The following is a 26,554-nucleotide window of genomic DNA, read 5'->3' on the forward strand; positions in this document are numbered from 1 at the left end:
CATCCAAAGACTAGCCACAGTCCCTAAACCAGGTGGCATGCAAGCTGTCCTATTATGACCAAACAGGTAGGGCAGTCAATATCAGAATTGCCAATTACAATGACAACATCCAGTTCCACCTTTATAGTCGCTCAAGCCTTGGACACCTGCCAAACGATACTATGGAAAAAGGCTACCTTGCTCCAGAGAAGCAAATTCAAATATGACTTTTCCTGAATCTGCCTCAGCTTTATGGAACTATCCAAATCTAGAAAGCACTTACCTGAGAACTTAAGTTCAACACTACAAGACTTACCTTTGTTGTTTCTGCTTCAGTCATACTTATCTCATGTAGTGCCTGTGTGTACCTATCAATCTGTTCTTTGTTCTCTGAAAGATGGCGATTTACTTAATACTGGAAGTATTAAGTTTTTTCTAATTAATGTATTTTATATATTGTGTATTTCCTTAAGTAATAGCACTACACTTCTATCTTGCAAACTCTCTCTCTCCAGTTACTTTGTTTATAGATGCTCTGTTTCTGCATAATTTTTAGTAAATATTTTTATGAGTGCTGCTCCACTGAACTGGCCAAAGCCATTCTTCTTCTTTCATGTCTATGAAAACGAGCAACTGCTAGTCAAATAATCATTCATACAGTTTAGTTGAAATAACCTCTCATATTCTGTTTTCATTCTGTCATTTGGAATAGCCTTCCCCATGTAATGACCATGTACAGCACTGTTATAAGTTTTGTGGGGGTCAATACATTACAGAAAAAAAAACCCATAAACAATAATATGATTTCCATGCTAAATATTATTATTACGATAGAAGACAGTTTTTGACCAATGCCACTACCTTTTCACCCTTGTTCCAGGTATCCTCCAATCTTTTATTGAATCTTATTTGATTTCTGAGAAACTGCATTGAGCAGTCTACGACCATTCCCATACTCACCTGAATTTTCCTTAATAGTTTTAGTTTCCTTGCTATTGCACATCCATGCTTTCATCAAATAGGACTTTCTCATACACCTAACTCCAAATCAATTCGAGTGCAATCCATCAGGAAAATACAAGTCCTTTCATCCATCAGATTCATTCCAAGCATCTGAAAAATTGATATCATTCCTCCTCCTACACAACCTGTCAATTCACCCCTATCATACCTTGACAAGACTTGCAGACAGTACCCTTTCACTCTTCTTTTTTGCTTTTCATATCCATTGGCATTCCACACTTTTCACCTTTTAAATAATTTGTTTTAGCCAAGATTATTAACTTTATTTTTCAAATCTAATGTCATCACTAATGTTTCTCTGGTCTTTGCACCAGGAAAGCACAGCTTTATCAAATAACATACAATAGTCTTCTTAGTCTGCCTTGTCAATACTTTCAACTCTCCATGTTTTTTCTGTTTCATATTGCTTGCTAGATGCTTCTCCAAATGCTCTAGCTCACAATGTGAGCATATGACTGTATAAGCAAGCACTATTTCCCTCTTAATAGCCACTTCACTATTCTTATTTTTCTTCATTTCACATTGTCATCATTCATTCATATTGTTTTCTTCATTTTTTTACAGCACCTACATTTCCACCCCCCCCCCCCCAGAAACATTTAGCACACCACTATCTCCCTTTCAACACCCCCCCCCCCTCCAACACTCATCCACCCCACAATCACTCACTTTTAATAGTGAATATATACTACATGCATATAATGTACCTCACAAAGTTCCTTATATTAAATTTCCCAAACAATAATGTCTTTGTGTGGTTCAGAGCCCTTAGCTGCACTGACATATATATATATATATAAACTTACAAAAATATATACATTGTCAAACAAGCACCACACTGAATTAAAACAAATATAAGAAAATTACAAATTATAACATCTTTTTACAGACGCATGCTCCACCTAGATACATCTAGAATGAAAGCAAACTAATGGAATTATGTTTAAAAATTTTTCTTCTAAAAAAAAAACTAAGTTTAAACCTCAACTAAAATCCAGTCAAAAAAGGATTAAAGAGTCTTGCCATTTATTTTATAGTTAATTCCATCATTTGTTATTTATTTCAGTCTAAGTGAAGAAAAATATTAAACATTCAGTGTTTTCAAGGGTTGTGCAAGCCTTGAAATCTAATGAAGCTATCAGTTCTACTGAATATAACTTTCAGAAGGTATAATATAAAATTATAATACGAAGTAGTAGGGTTTAGTATGTCTTTTGCTTTCAATATGCTAGATAACTTGTATTTTAGAGGGTGAAAAGGAACAAGAATACGTTTCAGTATTTTAAAAAAAAAGTTTAATTTTCTCTTATGCAAATAATGATTTCATCAAAGTCATTATTTTATCAAGTAGATGAATTGTTTGTATGAGCAATAATTCATTATTAGTATATTGTGAAAATATCACAGCTTTTATGGCAGTGGAACTTCTGTATTCTACATTGTAGACTAAAATGAATAGTTTATTGACTAATTAAAATTTATTATCAAATTCTTGATATGTACACTAAGGAGGGGTGGGGTGTATAGGATATTATGACAGTATTCTATATGAAAAGTTTAAATCATTACTAACTTCCTATCAACAATTTTCCTCAAAATTAAATGTTACCTATCTGGACTCCAGTATCATCATCAGATCTCTTATTTCATTTTCTTAAGGCACTTCTGACTGTATCAATCTACCTATATCTTGGGTTTTTGAATCTTTTCCTACCATCCTTCCTAAGAAACCATACTATATTAGATTACCTCTGCTCGTACATTCCCAAATGCTGACAATATCACGTTCCTTCCTTTCTAATATCTGCTCACTCCTCTAATGTTTCTCAGAACTCTTTTTTCTGTTGTTTGCAGTCTCTGATCAAATGTTTTATTTCTAACCCAGCTCTCAGAGCCATAAGTTAAAAAAGGTTTGAGTATTGTCTTATATACAGCCGGTTTAGTGTTTTGACTACTGCCACTTTCCTTCATGATGTGATCTGCCTCGATGATGAATCACAGTCAAAATGATGTGCACCCTTGACTCACATGCTGATTTAACATCAGACCATTTTCCTGTATTTCAATTGTAACCACTGACAACTCAAATATAGATATGTATTGCTTGCTTGATATAATATCTCATTTACACTATATAACGTAGCAGTTTAAATAGGTTTTCTCTTGGCACCTTGTCATATGCTTTTTCCAAATCTTTAAACTAATCCTTGTCTTTCACTGTCAAATATAAGAAATTAAGTAGTCTTACTTGGGACACTCAGTAAGGAAATTCTGTAATTCTCACATTCAGATTTATTTCCTTTTTTTTTTTTTTTTTTTTTTTTAAAACAAATGGAACTAATCAAAGCTCTACTCTAACTGGAATTTGACCTGACTACTGTATTATGCTGTGTGGCAATTGTGAAACTTTCATACCTCCATATTTGAGCATTTCTGGTCAAATATCATCTATTCCAACTGCATTTCAGATTTCGATGGCTTTTCTACCTTTGAAATGTCCTGATTACATTTCTACTGCTGTTCTATCACTTGTAAATTAAGATTTGTTATATTTGAAAGAGTACAAAGCTGACATATATTAATGTTTGATACTCTTTCAAATATAATAAATTTAAATTAGTAAAGTATTACTTTTAGTTTATAAGCTGAAACACAGGAAAAATTCCATCACCATACCTTGCTCTCACTTCATTAATCTCACTAAAATGTGAGAAAATATACTAAATACACAATTTTTAAGTCTTGAAATATTGATAGAGTAAGTTTGGACAACTTTGGCATTTCATTAGCCTTAATATAACTGATTAAAAAAATATTTTTATTACATAATACCTCCATTACAGTCCACTATCAATTTCTCTCACTGATTTGCCTATTTTGTTATACTGTAGACCCTCTCATGTACAGATTTTGGAAAGAATGAATATATTAGTTCCAAAAGTTTGCCATGATGATGGAAATATGTGAAATAGTAGTTTTGACTATTAATTAGTATGTGGCTGCTATGGGGCAGACAGTCTCACACCCAGTCTTTGCTGACACCTGCATAGGAGAGCTGCTACTGATTTATTATCATGCAAAGAAATTCAGGTTCAACAGAGATGGGTTTTTTTAAACACGTAATCTCCATAGTATGTAAATATCAGATGAATGTCCTTAGATTTGATTCTGAGGAAGTAAAGCTGTATTATTACTGAACAACACACCTGCTCATCCTAGTGCTGAGTAATTAATTAGGAATGATAGCAAAATTAGGGTCATGTTCCTGCCACATGATAGCATATCCATAATACAGATTGGCCTTACTGTAAGAGATAACATCAAACAAGTAGCTGAATAAAGTTTTGGTATACTGATTGAAGATGATCAAGATTTGGAAAACAATACCTGAAGCCAACATACATTATGAAATATCAAGAATTATAATATAAATTTGGCAATTATAATTTCAGAAGCCACCAAGAGAGAACTGGAAGGACATGGTGCTACACCCTCTCACTGAGGAAGCTACATGATGATGATGATAATTATAATTTTGCTGTATTGTGGAAAGAGACCATAACTACAGTGGCAAACAGAAGCAACTACTTCAAGATATTGAAAGTTAGTTTGATTTTATGGAGATTCATGCCAATGATTTCCACTAGACATTAATTGCTGTTGGGGAATGAGACATCAGAGCAGAGGATGTGGAAACGTGGCTGGAGGAAATGATAATGATCCAGGCTACCAGGTATTGACTTCAGTAGAAACTGTTTATGAGGTTCTTGTTAAGAATAAAAAAAAAATGAAGACAATGATGAAAAAGTACCATGGAAGAAACCAAAAACGTGAGATGCGCAAGTGGGTTGATGTGATAAATTACAGCTATGTCTAGTGACAAGAAGTGCACAACCCATCCACATTTATGCATTTTGAGAGAAATTATCACAACAGATAACACTGGATTCCATTTTATATACCATAATGTCTCCTCCTCCCCATTAGTCCATTCATAAGAAGGTCTGCAGTACTTTTACTAGACATATGGTTTTAACCCTTTGGATCTGTTTGAAAACAGAGCAAACATATTTCATACTTATTACAATATTTATATCATAAATACCACCTATATTGTATATAAGGCACATTTAAAAATTTGTTCAAAAATTCTTTAACAATTTATAAATTACAAAAGATTTAACAACACTTTAATCAATCAACTTCCTATTATATATAAAAAAAATTCAGTTAATTGGATAATGCAAATTCCAGATGACAGCTATCTGTAATTTGCATTATCCAATTTCTTTAACATGGTATTTTCAAGATTAGTACAACATATCAATATAAAACATGTCAGTATTCTATACTTATGAAATTTATATAAGTATTGCTGAAATAAGTATTGAGACATGACATCCTCCATTTTAGAATAAAACATCTTTTTGTCATATTTGACCTATACTGCTATATAAAGCAAACAGATATATCCTTCAAGTTGACTCTATACTACCAACTGTATGCCAGAACATCTTAATGACTTTGAAAAAAGGCATTATCATAGAATGCAATACATTAGATTATCTGTTTGTAATGTGGGCAAGAGACATGAATAGATAGTCTAATTTGGCTGATAACGATGCCAATGGAAATGTGTGTGAAGACCATATCAGCCCAGAAATGCACACAGAAAGCTAGAATAAAGGAGATGCTATGGAAATCTTGACAGTCCCGTGGAACTGCCAAGATTTCCATAACATCGTTTTAATAGTATGACACCACTCAAAGAATGCACATAGCCAAACATCAACTGTCATCAACAGCATGGCTATGTGAAAAATACGATGGGTGTGTAGAACAGAGGAAGTCAGTGATACACGGAGATGAATTACACCTCTTTTCAGATTAGATGGGTGAACAATGCTGAGGAATAATGCATGAATGCATTATCCAAACTGTAAATTTGCTAGAAGAGCTGTTTCTCCTCGGTATGGATTTAGACTACTGCTTGTAGTGACAGTAGGATGGATGTTGATAGCCATGCAACATCACAGATATGCAGTGATTTTACTTTCAATATGACTGCATCATGCCATACTGCTGTGACAGGATTTTAGACAAATTATGTGCAAAAAAAAAAAAATTGACTGGCCTGTCTAGAGTTGAGTTTTCAATCCAACAGGCACAATTTTGGGATAAAACAAATAGAATATTAAATGCAGGCCAGACCAGTGCATCCAACAACATACATGAACAACAGTTATGCTAAAAGAAAAATGTGTTAAAATACCTGATTCATATAGGATTCATATTCAAATAGGACATTACAATTAGAATTAATTCTTTGCATATATATTTATATAATGTGCATGTATTTAGCTACTCTTTGAAGCCAAGATACATGTTTCCTATAAACCAACTTGTTAGAAAATTTCTGAAAACAGAATACATGTAGTTGGCAATAGATATTTACTGTTTGTTACAATAACATAACTAAAAACTGAGGCAAAGCTTTACAAACTCTGAGTTCAACATTTGCTAGTAATAATTTTCATTCCATCTCTCACATGGATGGATTTGCATTAATGTGAAGCCTTGTGAAAATGGCATTTGCAGCTATAGTGCTAGGCTACCTAAAGAAACTGTTTACAAGTTTGATTCCAGTTATCAACCAGAACTTTTTTTCTAAGACTTTCTTTGGGCTAGGCAAGTAGGATTTTTCACCCAAAATAAGGTTTTAACTCCACATCTCAAAACATCAACTGCAGAACTCAAACCATTACAAACAATAATATAAATGTTAGGACCATGAGATGGTGGCAGTTGCCTGCCATATACTCTCTCTTTCCTGAAAACCTTAATTCATTAATAGTTTAGGTTTTCTAATAGTTTTAGGTTTTTTTGAAGGATGGAAACTGGCTACTAAACTCTCTTTGGTAGCCAGTTTAGTAGGTTCTAAAGGAGCTCAACCTACTCTTTTCAGGAATAAAGGCATTTCTCTGCGTTCATCACTTTCACATTCTCATACTGATTAAAGTGAACTGGGTGTAAACGCATCATTTACTGGTTTTGCTTCTTTGAATGCATATGAAAATTATGCTTATGCAACAGTCTGCATGCATTCTAATTATTATCTATATATAGTATAGATTTTTTAAAGCTTGAGTTGTAAATTAATTGAAGTAAACAAAATTTTGGGGTTAGCAAAACTAACCCAATCATTTTAACTGAAAGTGGTAGACTTTCAAATCTTCTCATCATGTTTAACACATGATGAAAGGCAACTTGTTTTCACACTGAAAAACTTTTTCTTTAAGTAAATATTTGATTATACAAAACTTGAAGAACAACAGCATAACTGTTAGCATATAAAAGTTTATCCATATACGGTACTAACGTACTATAGGTTGATCCACCAACCTCTCGTGTATAGGCCCAACAAAACATATATATATATACTTATATCAAAATTCTGCAAATATCCATGTGATTAAGTAAATACTACTACTAAATTTGCTGTTTATACAGAGGCATTCAATTTATAAATTGATACTATCTTCAAATAATTGCTAAGAACAGATGCTGGGAATCATATCTTGCTTCAAACAGCTAATAATGCAATTTATATTAAATACATCAATATAAATTTTTGTTATGATTTGAACATGTATAAACTCGATATGAAATCTAAAATAACACAACTATAAAGAACTAAAACAGCATGAAAACCATTCTTAGATACTTATTATGAGCAAACTAAAGATACTCATTCAAAATTTTCACTACATATCCCTTATATAAATAAATATATATTTATATAAAAATAAGTTTTTTAAGATAGACCTGAAACAGTTAAAAAAAGCTAGCTTCATATAAAGTATTAAAATGTTTCTTTAAAATTACATATTGCACCCTGAATTAACAAAGTCCTAAATTATTCTTATGAAGTACAAGAAGGCAGTTTGTCTGCTTCAGAATCTTCTTTAAACTGCTTTTTGATTTCTGCCAAAAGTGATGATGAGTACATTATTTTAAGGCCAGTCATAGCCATTGCCTTAGCTGCAACAAGTGTGAATTGCTGGGCTTTAGGTGACCCTGCAGCCTCTGTAAAGCCTGGAGAGTGATTTGGAGCTGAAGTTCCTATAGCATAGTTTGGATGTATGCTTGGAATTACATGCGAAACATCACCCATATCACTGGATGCCACAAACTGAATAATATTAGGATTTCCATCAGAAAAAATAACACCTAATATAAAAAATAACGAATATTACACAATATTAACCATAAAATATGTACCCAGTATTAAAAGAAAAAGTTTACAAAGTAAACACATAGGTAATGAATTGCATAAATCTTTTTCAGTGAATTATACTCGACAAGAAATTATATTAATGTTTTCAGTCCTTGACTCGAGCATAAAACAGTTTGCACATGAAGTATCTTCACAACTCGGCTACTTGTATATAAGCTGTTGACTTCACATCAATTGCCTCTAAAAACATTGAGAAGCACTGCCCTAAACCTAACAGGTATATCTTATGTCTAAAGTAATGTAAGTTCTATTATATTTTTTAGCTTTGGAGGTAAAACTATTTCTTGGAGAGGAAACTACTTGCCTGTGCCAGAGATTGACAAACCAACTAGTGTCATGGATTTGATGTGTATCTCAACTAAATATATGTCTGAAAGGAAGTGTGCTGTTCACATTGATTGCCTCAGTATCCCATAATGCATACTTCCTTTCAGACATATTTAGTTTGTCAATCTCTGGCACAGGCAAGCAGTTTCCTCTCCAAGAAATAGTTTCAACTCTAAAGCTAAAAAATATAATAGAACATACATTATTTTAGACATAAGATATAACTGTTAGGTTTAGGGACACAAGGCGACAGCACAATCTCTCCCCTGAAAGCCTTAATTTATTGACAGCTTGAGCTCACTATCAGGTATGGCTGAAACATGGAGACTGGCTGCCTGCTGATTAAAAAAGAGCTCTGTCTATTTAAGGAAAGTGTTAGTACAGAATCTTCAGGATATAAACAGACTGGTGATGTGGACAGATAAACAGGCTTACCAGTTCTATGCTGTAACTATCATGCTTTTGAACATGACCTCGTTTTTTTGAGAAGCTGCAGAGAACCAAAGCTTATGAGAAATAAAGCTTATATTATGCTTCTTGGAATATTTGTTACTGAAGATTAAACATTGAAGAAACAATCAAATATACTTTAGAGGACAGGAGAGAAAAAAAAAAAAAACGAAAGAAATACATACGTGCTAGAAGATTTTATCACATTGTAACATGGGAAAATATAGATTACCTTGTGTATTCCCTCAAGATGTATAGACCATATAAGTACTTGTAATGTGCAATACAACAGATATGATGGATAGAGTAAATCTGCACAATGTCTCATAATGTTTTTTTTTTTTTTTTTTTTCAATTTAAAAAAATATGAAGGTTCAAGTGTAATGAATGATGAACACCATTTTGGTCATCATAGCCCTTGTTTGTATCCAAAGTGAAATTACTATAGCATATACAAAATTTATGATTGCAAGATATTCATCACCCAGCTAACTACCAGCTATGTTTGGCAGTTAATTGATGGTGGTTAATATCTGCAAGCTATGCAAATGAACATCATTTCATTGATTTTCAAACTAATTAAATGAGTAATGAAATAGCCACTGATTAATGATTAATCAGTGGATACATGATTAATAAAATATCTACAACAACTTTCCCTTAAACTGCAAATAATAAGCGAAAAAAACCCAAAAAACTTCTAACAAAAAAAAATAAGCTAGATCTTTCATTTTTTTTAATAGTTGTTTATAAGATTTGTATTTAGAATAATGGGCTCATGACATATACTACCAGGGCTCCTGAGAGGAATTTTATTGGGGGGGGGGGGGATAATTTTTGGACCCCTTACCTCAGGGATGGCCAACCTATGGCGCATGTGCCAAAAGTGGCGAACTGAACCCCAGAGAAAAATTTTAAAAAAAATTGTATACGATTTATATATATATATAAAAACACAATTAACCTATCACTGAATTCTAGAGTGCGCACTTATTATACTTGTTTGATCTTGAAGCAACAGGCACCGGCAAATATTGACATACGTGACCAGTTACTCAATCAGTTTACAGCTGACTCTCGTGTCATAACGCTCGATGAACTTCTGATTCGATGTGAGTGAACAACTGTTTTTTTCGAACATATGTTTTTATTAACCATTCTTTAAATTTAAGATAAAAGATTTCTGTTTTCATAAAGGCTTAATATAGTTCTGTAAATTTAAAAATAAATTTTTTCAATTTGAACGCATATGTCAAGTTCTTGCCCGCTCCCCTAATTTGTTGATTACTGAAATCTGCAATTATTCTTTGTATTTTTATGTGTGTGTTTTTATGTTTTTTTAATACAATATCTTTCCTTTTTATTTGCGTATAGTAGGTTTATTCCTAAATTTAACTGATCATCAGCAAAGCTTTCGTAATTAGGATGTTTGGGTTGTGTGTGGGATTGCCAGCTGATAGACTTTTTTATGGCAGGAAGCGATCTCTTATTTCATTGGACATAATATATTACGAGAGAGAGACGAAACTCTCCATGAAAAAAAAAATATATATGATTTTTAAACTTATAGAACTGTATTAGGCCTTCATGAAAACAGGAATCTTATCTTAAACTTGTAGAACTGTTTTTGAATGTTTAAAACGATAAAATAATTTAAATAAATTATTTAATAATAAGCTTTACTTTTTGAAATAATTTTTTTTTACAGCCAGTTAATGAACTGTGGGAAAATGAGTTCTTATTTATTGAGGGTCCTTCAGGAAAACCTTGTGCATTGTTTGTGAAAGCACTCTCTCAGATAATAGAAGACATGATCTTAACATCCCCCCCCACCCCCCCCCCCCCCCACCCCCCCCCCCCCCCACCCCCCCCCCCCCCCACCCCCCCCCCCCCCCACCCCCCCCCCCCCCCACCCCCCCCCCCCCCCACCCCCCCCCCCCCCCACCCCCCCCCCCCCCCACCCCCCCCCCCCCCCACCCCCCCCCCCCCCCACCCCCCCCCCCCCCCACCCCCCCCCCCCCCCACCCCCCCCCCCCCCCACCCCCCCCCCCCCCCACCCCCCCCCCCCCCCACCCCCCCCCCCCCCCACCCCCCCCCCCCCCCACCCCCCCCCCCCCCCACCCCCCCCCCCCCCCACCCCCCCCCCCCCCCACCCCCCCCCCCCCCCACCCCCCCCCCCCCCCACCCCCCCCCCCCCCCACCCCCCCCCCCCCCCACCCCCCCCCCCCCCCACCCCCCCCCCCCCCCACCCCCCCCCCCCCCCACCCCCCCCCCCCCCCACCCCCCCCCCCCCCCACCCCCCCCCCCCCCCACCCCCCCCCCAAGTGATATAAAAAATGCTCCCTACATTGATAGATTGAGAGCTTGTGGATTGCAGAGATTGGTTGATAGGCGAAGAAGAGGGGATATGATAGAAACATTCAAATTACTAAAAGGTTTTTATAGGATTGATGCAGGGGAAATGTTTCAGCTGTGTGATAGTGATGGAAGAACAAGAGGTCATCTCTGGAAATTAAAGAAGAGTGTGGTTAGCAAAGGTGTCAGAGCAAGGTTTTTTGCCTGGAGGGTGGTGAATGAGTGGAATTCATTGCCTGACTTAGTTGTGAGCTCTTCGTCTGTAAATGAATTCAAGAAGAGATATGACAGATATTGTTTTGCTAGTTTGGGTCTCCCGCGATGAGTCTACTGACTCCATGGAGATACCCGTAATAATAATAATAATAATAATATAAAGGATATCAATTAAAGGCAACTTTAATGAATAACTTCGATATTTCGGCAACATCACGTTGCCATCTTCAGGAACATAAAAATATGGTATGTGCACATAGGCACTTTCAAAAGCAAATGAGGAAGAAGGCAAGAAACTAATATTGTTCCTAAAGTCCTAATGGTGCCCTCTAGTGGGCTAATTTGGTTGTCTTGGCCGTTGGGCTGAAGTTCTCATAATGCAAGTCTCCCAAATTTGGGATAGTTTCATGCACCCAAATTTGTTGAGATTTGGAAGATTTTTTAGAGCTGCTGATGATGCCTTTGCAAAACATTGAAAAAGCTATCCAGGTGCTGACATTAGTAGTGACCATAACCTTGTCTTAATGAAAACAGATGAAACATAGGAAACAAATCCAAAGATACAAACCAATAAGATGGAACCTTGAAAAATTAAAGAGTAAAGAAAGGATACCAAGAGGCAACTGATTATAACATTCCAGAAAACATAAATAGAATAATATTGAAAACCAATGGAATATGATTAAAGAGTTAATTACAAATTGATCAAATCAACTATTGAAAAATGCAGAAAAAGAAAAAAGAAAACATTGGATAACAGATGAAATACTTGGCCTTATGGATGAAAGAAGAAAATATAAAAATGCCGTTGAAGAAGATGTGGCCAAATACAAATATCTTAAAAATCAAATTACAAGAAAATGTAGACAAACCAAAAAAGAATACCTGGAAGAACAGTATAATAACATAGATGAATTATTTAAAAAAGAAAACATAGAGAAAGCCTATAAAGAAATTAACAAACTGACCTTCAGATTTAATGAGAACAGCAAAAACAATGCCATCAAAGATGAAAATGGAAAATTACTAAGAATCTGAGGATATATTAATGGAATGGAAGAATTATCTTGAAAATCTCTATAATGGCGATGAACTTGGTGTTGATACCAGCATAGAAAATCAAAATGAAGATAATCTAGGACCCCCAATAATGCGAGAAGAATTTGATAAAGCACTGTCCGAAACGAGTAAGGGAAAAAGTCCAGGTGTAGACAATATTCCTATAGAACTGCTACAAAATCTAGGTGATGAGACAAAAACCTTATTCTATCAACTAATAACACAAATCTATGACAGAGGAAAAATACCAAAGGAGTTTATGAAATCAACCATAATACCAAAAAAGAATAATGCAAACAAATGCAGCCAATTTAGAACAATAGCTTTAATCCCACACGTTAGCAAAATTCTGCTAAAAATTATTCAAAATAGAATTTACTCAAAAATAGATTGTCTATTGCAGGGTTTCTCAAACTTTTTCTATGACGGAACACTTCACAAATCCTGAAATGTTCATGGAACACCTTGATTAGTTTGTAATGTATTAATAATTAATTGGCAATTTAGCTTATTTTATTGTTAATTAATAATTGATAATTACTAATGATTGACAATTAATTTTTAATTATTAATTAATTAAACACCAATTAAACCAACATTAAATTAATTTGTGCTGATTTTCATTGACATATCCCATTCTGATCACCAAAAATTTAGTGAATGCAGACTTTTTCTCCTGTGTGCTGGTTTTGTAGGTTAGGTAAATATAAATAAAATAAATGAGTAAATCTAAGCATTAAGAATAAACAATCATTTATTGTCAAATGTTAATTAGTAAAAACAAAACACATAAAAATAGTAAAAGTATATTGCAAATTAAGTTCTTAATGACTCTGATGTTTTTGGGTCTTTGAATTACAAATTCTTTTGATATCAGGTACAATATTAGAAAGTTGAATTCTCATATTTGGTGTAGTGTCGAATCTGTTCCTGGACTTGGATTTGGTTGCAGCATAATATGAAAATCCTGCCTCGCATAAATATGTTATTGTAAAAGGAAGTAAAACAAAAATAGCTAGTTTTGACATGCCAGAAATAATTTATTGGCAGTTCCTTGTATTTTTGTTTTAAATCAGAGTCACTAATTAAATCAATTAGATTTTATAGTCACTTGCGCTGAAGCCTGCTGGCTTAGCTGTCACTGTAAATGGATTCAGAACCCAGGAATTGTCCTCACTGGATTTTGGAAAATATTGCAAAAGGGTTGATTGCAAGTTATGCAAGTGTTCTAAAATTACGTTAGATACTTCATTTACTTTAGAATTTATTTCAGTCAAAAATTCATGCAAGGTGGGAAAACAATCAAAATTATTCTGTTCAACTGTAGAAATCCAGAATTGCAACTTCCTATCAAAAGATGCAATTTATCTCTTGTATTAAAAATTGTAATATTCTTTCCTTGTAATGATAAGTTAATTTCATTGCACTTTGTAAAAATATCTGCTAGATACGCAAGACTCATCAACCATGAAGAATTTCTTAATAATTCAATAAAATTTTGTCCTAAATTATATGACACCAAGAAGACCATTAACGCACTACGAAGTTCAAAAAGCCTCAATACTGCTTTTCCTCTGGATAGCCATCTCACTTCGATATGTGATAAAAGTGTGTTATGTGCACTACCCATTTCATCGCACAAAATTTTAAATAATCTGGATTGAAGTGGTCGAGATTTTACATAGTTGATCATTTTTTTCGGCTTCATCCAAAATAGTTTTTAAATATGTACAAATTATTTTTGTTACTAGTACTTGTCTATGCAAAACACAATGCCTTTTGATGGCTCTTGTTAGCTACTTGCAGGATACGTGTTACAACTCCCTTCCTCTTTCTTACCATTGCTTGAGCACCATCTGTACAAATATCAATACTTCTCCCAACCGATTTCCTGTTTTGCAATATAATTATTAATACAGTTGAATACATCTTCTCCGGTAGTTTTTTCTTGATGATATTCAAACATGAGTAAATCTTTTTCAATACTTTTATCAAATATGTAATGAACAAACACTAGTAATACAGCGAATCCTGCGACATCCGTAGATTCATCCATTTGCAATGAATATTCACTGCAGTCTAAGTCGATGAATTAGCTCTTTTTCTATGTCAGCAGAAAGAGCTTTGATGCGGCGTGAAACAGTATCATTTGATAATTGTACTGCATCTATTTTTTTAGCAACCTGCTCGTTTAACATGCATGATACAATGTCTTTCACACACGGCTTAATGAGTGTCTCACCAATTATATGAGCTTCACCATGAAGTGCAATGCGGTAACTCACGCGAAAAGACACCTCTGTTGCATTTTCAGTTGTAGCAATTGTAGCCATTTGAAGTTTAGATTTTTCTAGCGAGTCACGTCGTCTCTTAAAAAAATGTATATATTTTCCTTTGTAATCAGTGTGTTTCATTTCAAAGTGCCTACGAAATTTAGCTGGAGCCAAAGAACTGTTTACTAGTATTTTATTACATAAAACATCAGGAGCATGTGTATTGCCAATACACGTAAATCCATAATTTAAATAACTTTCATGGTACTTCCGTTTTGGTTTGTTCTTAGACGACTCTTGTTCTTTAATATTAGCTTTTGAAGAAACCACAGTTTGCAATTCCATATCTTCTCCAATCATACGAGTAGATGTGTCAGCAGAAGTACTTGCTCCTCCTTGTGTTAAAGTTTCTGTCTTTAAACAAGAATCCATGGGTATTTTTTCAATAATATTCAAATTCCAATATTTGTCAGAGCTATAATAAAAACAAATAGAATTTTGTTGCAAAGATAACTTTAGTATGAAAAACAATAAGATTATAAATAAGAAATGTCGAATAATATAAAAGTAAATGAATAATGCAAAATAGTGAAAAAAGACTGCAACACACAAAAGTAAATATGAATTGTAACAATACTTGTAAGAAAAGTACTAAACCATATCAAATAATGTAAAAGCAATTGTAATAAGAATAATTTGATAAAATGTTCAGTAACAAAAATTAAACAGTTCGAAATAAATCAGATATTAATTATAAATTTAGTTAAAAGAGTAAGAATTCTTTTTTTTTTTAAAAGTCGCCTCGCCTACTCCCTATATACGGGAATAAAAAGGCGTTAGCTGATTTTTTTTTTCCCGAGGGCCCGGTCCCAACAAATTTACTCGTAAATTCCTTTCCAAATTTTGTTAAAGTTCATACATTAACATAAGTATTAATAATTAATTATGGCATAATCATAAAGAGTATTAGTACACTTATGTATACGGTGTGGCATGTTGACAAATATAAATTACATTTAAATTAGTTATCAATCACTGGACTAATGAAATGTTGTAGCATGTCGTAGTTTATTCAGGCAAACATCATTAAATTAATTTGTGCTGATTTTCATTTACATTTCCCATTCTGATCACGAAATATATTTATAATATTATTATAAGTACTTACGAGTGAATGCAGACTTTTTCTCCTGTGTGCTGGTAGTTTTCCCCTCCTTTTGTACATCCTGGAGATCTTTGTAGGCTTCAGGTGGATGACTCACTATCTGTTCCGTCACAAACACCTTCAATAAGAGATTTCTCAATACCAAAATTAAACAAAGTGCCTTGTCTCTTATTCATATCAGATTTTAACTCTGCATTCCTATTACTTTTAAAAAAATCACGGCACTCCGGTTTCGGAACAAGCACTTACACACTGCAATACGAACTTGCGAAGAAATCATTCAGTAGTAATAGATTTGAGAACCGGATACAGACTGCCTTGATCTTCAATTTCAGTGGAAAAATTTGCTGATTGGTCACTGATATTTGCAACTCAGATGTTATTTCGTTCAGTTTTGAGAACACGCCGCCCATTGTTGTAATCAGCTTGCAGGCAATTTTTATGATCGGTCATAAACGGCGGTATTCTCTTTCCCGATTGTTGCAAAGATTTCAATGTGTGAAAATTAACAATAATTCATGAATACTTCTTTGTTTAAAAATATGCTGCTTGGTCACTGATATTTGCTACACAGATGTCATTTCCTTCAGTTTTGAGAACAGAAGATATGACACCAATTGTTGTAATGGGTTTGCAGGCAATTTTTATGACCTGTCATAAACAGCAGCATTCCCTCTCCCAAATGTTGAAAGGCTTTCGATGTGTGAAAATTAACGATACACAGATGTTATTAGGTGTTCTGGGTCTGAGCTTTTCGACATATTCATGAATATTATCCTCCTCGGAATATTTTTACTATAAAATATTTATTCATGAAAAATGCTTAGAAAACTAAAATGACAAATTTCAGAACTTCTCGCGGAACACAGTTTGAGAAACCCTGGTCTATTGGATGAAGTTGGATTTGGATTCAGAAAGAATAAAGGAACAAGAGAGGCAATACTCTGTTTAAGAACAATAATAGAGAGAAGATTAGACCTTAGTCAAAATATTTACATTTGCTTCCTTGATTTAGAGAAAGAGTTTGATAAAGTAAACCAGCAAATACTCCTAAACTGTCTAACTAATATCGGCATAGATTTGAGGGATAGGAAAATAATTTATCAAATTTACAAAAATCAAAATGGATGGATTAAAATCAATGATAAGGAGAAAATAATAAATATCAGGAGTGGAGTAAGACAAGGATGTATACTTTCACCACTTTTATTTAATTTATATATTGAAAAGGCCATTCAGGAAACTAAAGATAAAATAAATAGTGGCATAAAGATAAATGGTGAGCAAGTCATGTGTATAAGATTTGCTGATGACATAACCCTTGTAGCAAAATCAGAAGAACGTTAAAAACAATGCTAGAATTACTAAATAACCTTGACAAATATAAAATGAAAATCAACACAGATAAGACTAAAATCATTGTTACAGGCAAAATTCTTATCAATACAGAGCATATAGACATCAGCAGGGAACAAATAAAACAAGTGAAAAGTTTTAAATATTTAGGAAGCCTAATAACAGAGGATGGCAGAACAAGAGAAGACATAAGATCAAGAATAAACAACGCAAAAGCCCAATTCTCTAAGATGAAAAGCATTTTAACAGGAAACCTCAACCTACAATTGAAAAAAAAATTAGTAAAAACATTGCACTGTATGGATGTGAAACCTGGATTCTAGGCAGAGAAGAAGAGTAGGTAAGAAGATTGGAGGCTTTTGAAATGTGGTGAACAAAATCATCGCATGAACAAAATAAAATCAAACCAACAAGTCCTGAGAGAGATAAACGAAAGAAGAACTCTAATAAAATTGATCAAAATTAGAAGGGATAGGTGGTTTGGACATATACAGGGTGTTCGGGATAAATTTGACAGTTTCGTAAGGAAAAAGAAAATCTTCTTTGTATCTATTAAATTTAATGAATTGACAAAAAAACATTACAGGCAGAGTTAATTACAATACTATCAACAAGATTTACTCAAAATAACCACCATTAGCATCGATCACAGCTTCAATTCTGCTTCGGAACCTCGAACAAGCTGATGCTACAGTCTCCCTGGGAAGGGCCGCAAAAACTGTTTTAATTTTATCCATTAACTGGGCTTTTGTATTACTGGAAGTGCGATTGGTGTCTTTTTCAACTGCGCCCCATACAAAATAATCCATGGGGTTAAGGTCTGGGGAGTTTGGAGGCCAAACATTTGGACTGGTGAAGTCGTAGAAATTTTCAGACAACCATTTTTCACTTTTCCCAGAGGTGTGGCAAGGGGCCGAATCCTGCTGCCATACATACGGCCTACCATTGGCTACCCTTGTTATCCAGGGCTTGACTACAGTTAGCAACTCCACGAACAAAGCCCGAATTCCAATGCCAGGGTTCTTCAACACCTGTTCCTGCAGATTTGCGAGGAATTCTGCTGTACGAACGCAATCAGATCGTCTGCTAGGGATCTTTCTTCTTGCTACATCCTCGTAGTCACCATTGCAAGTCTCTAGTTCATGCCTGATTGTTTTTACTGTATTCAGGGAGCATTGGGCAGCAGTCGTAATATCCTTATTTTGATGGCGGGCACGAATCATCATGATACAAGTTATTCTCTTCCATGATTCAGGTGGGTTCCAGCTATCCATCCTTTCTGACATCTTGTATATGAATGAAGAAGGGTCCAAACTTTTAAATGAAGAGAAGTGTGTGTTAATACATGTAACTTACGGAAAAATATAATTAATTATAAATATGTCAAATTTATCCCGAACACCCTGTACTTCGACATGATGGACTTGTGAAAAGAATAACTGAAGGCAAAATAGAGGGGGGAAAAGAAGAAGAGGCAGACCTAGGAAAAGCTTTCTTAACCAAGTCAAAGACAGCACGGGTTTGAGGAGTTACCAGGAGGTTAAGAAGAAAGTCAATGACAGAGCGGAATGGAGGAAATTGCTGCTGAGCTACCAGTCCCAAGACTGATGCAACTGATGATGATGATTCCTTGAATAATTTTTCGTACTTAAACTTGCTGCGGTGTATTATTTTTGTTTTCTTCCAACAAATTCTATGGTGGGTATCTAAGGCATGGTCTGCCAGCCCAGGTGGCTGTAATGGTGAAATATTGAAGTTATTCATTAAAGTTGCCTTTAATTAATATCTTTATATGCGTTGTTAATTCCGTAAGCTAATTACTAGTTATGTATGACCAACGTATAAGCCTTGCTACTATTATTATATTATATACTATATTATAAATAAATAAAGTTTAGTAATGTTGGTGTTCTTTGAATCTAAACAAACATGGTTTACAAAATGCTGCCAATAACGAGGGAATGAAAACGAGTTATCGCTGCATTCATGTTGTGAAAATAATTAAGTGAACTTACCTCGATGCATGAGGTAAGTTCACTTCATTATTTTCACAACATGAATGCAGTGATAACTTACTTTCATTTATAACAGCTCTTCAAAAACGAACTGTTATAAATTCTGGTTGTTACATTACAAAATTATCTTAAATTAAACAAACTTTCCTGCACTATGAGAAGAACTTTATCGTCATTGCAAGCACAGTGCTGAAGACAGTAATGGCACTGCACAATGGTAAACTAGAGTGGAAGTTGTTTTATTATATTTTCGAGCATGTGCAAAGAACATTATTGAACATTGCTAAGCATTCAGCTGTTCAAGAGTTGGAAAGGAACACAGCCATAGGAGAATTGTGGAGTTTGTGTTGTCAATATATGATGATGGAACAAATTAGAATAGAAAGACTGAGAGGATATTCCTTTAAAAGTGAAATAAGTGAAGTCTTTAGTAGTCATTAATTCATATATAATTTTATTCAGTTAAAATCAAGGAACTTTACTGCTCTCTCTCTCCAGTTCATATAGAAATGGGTCCAGTAAAGCTTGTAAGTCTAATAAGCAATTTGAAACAGTTGATATAGTTTTAGTTATTTCTTCAGAAACTTTCATATAGAAAGCAAAATTGTTTTGAAGTGATAAAACTGTTGATATGGTTTTAGTAGTTTATTCAGCAGAGTTTGTTGTGTAGAAAGTGAAGTTACTGAAGTGCACAGGTTGAAGACAATATGTTTTCTTCAGTGTGCTATGATTTTAAGATGCAAGAAGAATTTGATTGACTTATGTTGCTGTCATATAAAGAGCAGTTTTTATGTTAGTCTTTTTTCCTGCGTGAATTCAAGTAAGAATAAAAGTTTCTAGGAAGCAAGAAATTGAAATTCCAGAAGTTTTGTCCAACAGATTGCAGTTACAAGGAACTTGATACACAATCTGTCCTACTTTGGACAAACAAACAAACAGGACACTCTATAGAAAAAAAGAATTCAAGGACATCAATCATAAATTCAGCACAACAAATCCGATAAGTCTGGATTGGCTCAGCATGGGATAGAGACAAGTCACAACATCCTCTGGTTCAAGACTTGCCTTCTACACAGATGTCACTATAAATTTGAACGCCTATTCAAAGAGAGTGCTGAGGCCCTACTTCAACGCCCTAATTTGAATCGAAATGACTATATATCCTTATCAAAAATATGGGAAAGTTTAATCAGGATAACATTTTATTTTTATTAATTGAGACTTAATTCCTACATTAGGCTAATGTTATTTATGAATTAAGATTATTATATGAAATTGTGAATTAATACCTATAATTTAATCATCACTCTGATAAAAAAATTTTTTTCCCTCTCTTTAATGCTTAGCAATGTAACATCACACAGCTCGTTCTACTTTTGAATGATCAATTATTGGTATTCTACCTTGTTAAAAACTGTTCCTATGTAGCCACTGAAAATAGTCTGTTATTTTCAGACTGAAATATTTGGCAAATATTAAAATATTCTTGTGTTAACGTATCTGTAATTCCTAATAAAGCTTATATGGCATATTAGTTGCAACTTTTTCAATATAATTTTATTTGTTAAAATTAGCATTTGTAAATTGTCTTAATGATATCAAAAATCTCAAATGCAATTTTAACTGATTTCAAGTTACACACATCTTATTTGCTTTATGTAAATCGCATGCTTTTAGTGTAATACATGTAACAGCTGTTTATAAAAAGCTGTTACACATATTTTCTGCAACTGAAAATTTCAAAGAGGATGTTAGGACAAATGTGTTTAGTTGCATACTATGTTTATTGCTGCAATAAATATATTTTTCTTGCTTGCATGCATGAAACACCATTCCAGTTGTTTCTAATTACACTAATTGTTGCCAAATATTTTACACAGACTGTAAATCTCTCGTATTTTGTGTTGAATACTATTGCTACTCCATCAAGGAAAAGAAGGAGTAACCATAGTATTCAACACAAAATAAGAGGTTCTCGTGGAAAGGCTTAGACGTAGGTTATGCATTTTCAATATATAAAATTTAAGGAAATTACAACGTACTAGGATATACATTAAATTAAATTTTAATATATTTCTATATTTTGGCAACGTCATGTTGCCATTTTCAAGACCTTAAGTACAAGACACGTGCACGCAGGCACAACAAACAGTAAGTGAGAAAGAAGTAGGAAGCTAATTATTTTTCCTAAAGTCCTGATGGTGCCCTCTAGCAGGCAATGTTGGTATTCTTGGGTGATTGGGCTGAAAGTCTTCTGATGTAGGTTTCCCAAATTTGAGGAAGTCTCATGCAGCCAAATTTGTTGAGGTTAGGATCGTTTCTTAGGGCTGAAGCTGATTCCATGAAAAGCCTTTCATATCTGTATTTGCTATGGTGTATTATCCTGGCTTTCTTCCACCGTATTCTACGGCAGGTATCCAGAGCATGGTCAGCAAGACCAGAGTGGCTGTATTGATGGAAACGGATGTAGTCCTTGTGTTCTGAAATTCTGATATTTGCTGTCCTGCCTGTTTGGCCAAAGTAGGCAAAACAGGCAGGTTGAGGAGCTCTCAGATGTGAACTCATCATCAAATTCCTGACATGTACCCTCAAGGGGTGTACAGGATATGATAGTACTACATGAAAAAAATTACATCATTACTAACTTCTTATCTACAAATTTCCTCCAAATCAGTCTGTTACTTGTCAAGACTCCAACATTATCAGATCTTATATTTCTATTGTCTAAGGCACTTTGTACTGTATCAATCCACCTATATCTTGGTCTTCCTCTGGGGGTCGTTTTCCTGCCAACCTGGCAGAGAACACTTGTTTTGCTAATCTTTCTTCGCCCATTCTGTTTAAATGACCATACCACATGAGATTAGCTCTGCTAACGCATTCCTGTATGTTGACAATGTCAAGTTCTTTCCTAATATCCTCGTTTTTAATATGATATTGCCATTGATGCCATCTGCTCACGCCTATAATCTTTCTCAGGACTCTCATATTTGCGGTCTCTAGTCTTTGGTCAAGTGTTTTACTTCTGACCCAGCTCTCAGATCCATAAGTTAAAACTGGTTTGAATACTGTCTTGTATACAGCTAATTTAGTGTTCAGACTAATTTCTCTCTTATTCCATATGAATTTATTCAATTGACTTCCGACCATACCAGCTTTGCTGATCTGTTGTCTATTTCTATATTTAGTTTACCATCTTCAGTAAAAATCGTTCCTAAGTAGCTGAAATGTTTCACTTGTTCCACAGGTTCTCCATTCACAACACAGTTGACATTTTCAATGATTCTGCCTATTTTCATTGTCTTTGTCTTTTTATTGCTGATCTTCATACCATATCTATTACAACAGCTATTCAATTTAGTCAGAGAATCTTGCAGACTTGTAGCGGATTTATTTAGAAGTATAACATCATCCGCATAAAGCAAAGAGCTGACATTAACATCTCCAATTTTGATATCATGTTTAATGCCACTTTCCTTCATAATGTGATCCATATAGATAATGAATAACAGAGGGGATAATGTACATCCTTGTCTCACACCAGATTTAACATTAAACCATCTTCCTGTACTTCCTTCAATTCTAACTGCTGACTTACAACTCAAATAAAGACTAAGTATTGCTTGATATAATGCCCCATTGACACCATATTGGTGTCAATGGCAGCGTATTGAATAGCTTCTCTCTTGGCACCTTGTCATATGCCTTTTCCAAATCGACAAAACTTAAATACAGATCTCTGTTATACTCCCATGCTTTCTCGACTATTTGTCATAAAGTGAAGAACTGATCCTGACAGCCTCTATTTGGCCTGAATCCTGCTTGTTCTTCACCAAGCTTTTCTTCCACAATTCTTCTCAACCGTTTCTCAAGTATACTTGCATAGATCTTGCCAGGAACACTCAGTAGGGAAATACCTCTGTAATTCTCACATTCAGTTTTATTTCCCTTTTTATATGTGGGTACTATTAGAGCTCTATTCCAATCATCAGGAATTCGTTCCTCTGTCCAGGCTTTCTGAACTATGCAGTGCAGCCACTGCAAGACTTTTACACCACCATACTTCAGCATTTCTGGTCGAATATCATCTACCCCTGCTGCCTTTCCACATTTCAACCCTTTGATGGCTTTTTCTACTTCAAGTATGGATATGTATTCCTGACTGCATGCTTGGTCAGTGTTTTTTACCATATTTTTACAGAGAAATACCTCTGTAATTCTCACATTCAGTTTAATTTCCCTTTTTATATATGGGTACTATGAGAGCTCTACTCCAATCATCGGGAATTCTTCCCTCTGTCCAGGCTTTCTGAACTATGCAGTGCAGCCACTGTAAGACTTTTATACCACCGTACTTCAGCATTTCTGGTCGAATATCATCTACTCCTGCTGCCTTTCCACATTTCAAGCCTTTGATGGTTTTTTCTACTTCAAGTATGGATATGTATTCCTGACTGCATGCCTGGTCAGTGTTTTTTACCACTCCGCTGTGATCACTGCTTGTTTCATTTAGCAGTTTTTCAAAGTAATTACTCCATACTTCAAGGATATCTTTTTCTCCTGTTTTCATGTCACCTTTATCATCTCTAACTCCTTTTACAGCACTCTTTCCTCCATTCCTAAGCTTCTTCAACAACCTCCAGAATATTTTGCTGCCTTCTTGATATTTATTTTCTATATTCTTGCCAAAGTCCTCCCATGACTTTGTTTAGCTAGTTTTACACAGTGTTTAGCACTTAGCATTCTTGCATTTATCTCTGTATTCTCTAAGAGCACAAGCTGACTTATTTGACAGGAACTTTTGATATGCTTTCTTCTTTTCCTTCACTGCCTCTTTAACTTCTTTTGTCCACCAGGGAGTTCTGATTTTTTTATCCTTGCAGACAACCTCTCCACATGCCTCTCTGGCAGAATCAAACAATGTTTTCTTCAGAGTTTGCCACTGAATCTCCAAGGTTTGATTCCTGTTCTCAAACTCTTTCATTTTTTCTTCAATAATCTTTGTGTATTTTAGTCTACAGTTCACACCCTTGAGAGCTGCTCAACTTTTATTCGCTTTAAAACTTTCTTACATGTTATTCTTTTCGATATGAAATTCAATTTTATCCTGCTCAAGACTAAATAGTGATTGCTTCCAATTTCAAATCCTCTGTACACTCTGGTGTCCTGCACCAGGGAGAAAACATCACTATCAACAATAACATAGTCAATGAGACTTTTCTTATTCCTAACCTCTTCTCTCCATGTGAATTTGTGTACATTTTTATGTTGGAACATGGCGTTAGTAATAACCAGTCCATGTCCTGAGCAGAAATCCAACAAATATTTGCCATTTTTATTAGCTTTGCTCTTTTCTCCAAATTTTCCCAAAATATTTTTGTATGTCTCACAATCATTTCCTACTCTGCTATTTAGATCCCCAACAAGGACCAACTTTTCCTTTTTCATTGTTTCAGTTGCTTTTTCTAAAGCCTCAAAAAATTCCTCCACTTCTACCTTAGTAGAACCTTCTGTGGGAACCATAGGCACAAATAAGTCTCATATTTGCCCACATTACTCTACTTGAGACTGACTGCCATTCAAGAAGATTAGCCTCGTATTTTGTGTTGAATACTATGGATACTCCTTCTTTTCTTTGATTGTCATTTCCTGAATATAACATTTTGTATTTATTACTCAGAAAGATCTCACCAGTTTTGGTCTTTTTTGTTTCAGTCACCCCTATTATGTCGATCTGGTACTTATCTAATTCCTCAGCTAGCTCCATTTCTTTGCCATTCAGGCTTCTTACATTGATAGTACCGATCTTTAGATGTGATCTCTAGCTGAATGATGATGATGATGACATATGACAAGGTGCCAAGAGAGAGAAGCTATTCAATACGCTACAGTTATATGGTGTCAATGGGGCATTATATCAAGCAATACTTAGTCTTTGAGTTGTAAGTCAACAGTTAGAAATGAAGGAAGTAGAGGAAGATGGTTTAATGTTAAATCTGGTGTCAGACAAGGATGTACATTATCCCCTCTGTTATTCATTATCTATATGGATCACATTATGAAGGAAAGTGGTATTAAACATGATATCAAAATTGGAGATGTTAATGTCAGCTCTTTGCTTTATGCGGACGATGTTATACTTCTAACTAAATCCGCTACTAGTCTGCAAGATTCACTGACTAAATTGAATAACTGTTGTAATAGATATGGTATGAAAGTCAGTAATAAAAAGACAAAGACAATGAAATTAGACAGAATCATTGAAAATGTCAACTGTGTTGTGAATGGAGAACCTGTGGAACAAGTAAAACATTTCAGCTACTTAGGCACGATTTTTAGTGAAGATGGTAAATTAAATATAGAAATAGACAACAGAATCAACAAAGCTGGTATGGTAGGAAGTCAATTGAATAAATTCATATGGAATAAGAGAGAAATTAGTCTGAACACTAAATTAGCTGTATACAAGACAGTGTTCAAACCAGTTTTAACTTATGGATTTGAGAGCTGGGTCAGAAGTAAAACACTTGACCAAAGACTAGAGACCACAGATATGAGAGTCCTGAGAAAGATTATAGGCGTGATCAGATGGCATCAATGGCAATATATTAAAAACGAGGATATTAGGAAAGAACTTGATATTGTCAGCATCCAGGAATGTGTTAGCAGAGTTAATCTCAGGTAGTATGGTCACTTAAACAGAATGGGCAAGGAGAGATTAGCAAAACAAGTGTTCTCTGCCCCTGTTTGGCAGGAAAATGACCCAGACAAAGACCAGAAATAGGTGGATTGATAAGGTACAAAGTGCCTTAGACGACAGAAATATAAGATCTCATAATGTTGGAGTCTTGACAAGTAACAGACTGATTTGGAGGAAAATTGTAGATAGGAAGTTTGTAATAATGTAAATTTTTCATTTAGTACTATGATATCCTGTATACCCCTTGAGGGTATATGGCAGGAATTTGATGATGATGATGATGTAAATGTCTCTGTGCTGTATACTTAGTGAAACAATATAACTACTTGTTTTTCTTGC

The 26,554-nt window shown here is 34.7% G+C and overlaps 1 protein-coding gene across 1 annotated transcript in view; it reads right to left on the bottom strand.

Moving 5' to 3' along the window:
• Positions 1-3,799: 3,799 nt before the first annotated feature.
• Positions 3,800-26,554, bottom strand: part of LOC150103115 (xaa-Arg dipeptidase-like) — a 238,885-nt gene continuing 216,130 nt past the window's right edge. Inside the window, exon 7 of the mRNA XM_090398096.1 lies at positions 3,800-8,232. Within this exon, the coding sequence (XP_090254222.1) occupies positions 7,925-8,232 (308 nt within the window). The 3' untranslated portion in view covers positions 3,800-7,924. The remainder of the gene's footprint in view (positions 8,233-26,554) is intronic.

This window comes from Typopeltis vanoorti, chromosome 9 (genome assembly GCF_054136105.1).
Source record: "Typopeltis vanoorti isolate ZY-2024b chromosome 9, IOZ_Tvanoo_1.0, whole genome shotgun sequence".
NCBI classification, from domain to species: domain Eukaryota; kingdom Metazoa; phylum Arthropoda; class Arachnida; order Uropygi; family Thelyphonidae; genus Typopeltis; species Typopeltis vanoorti.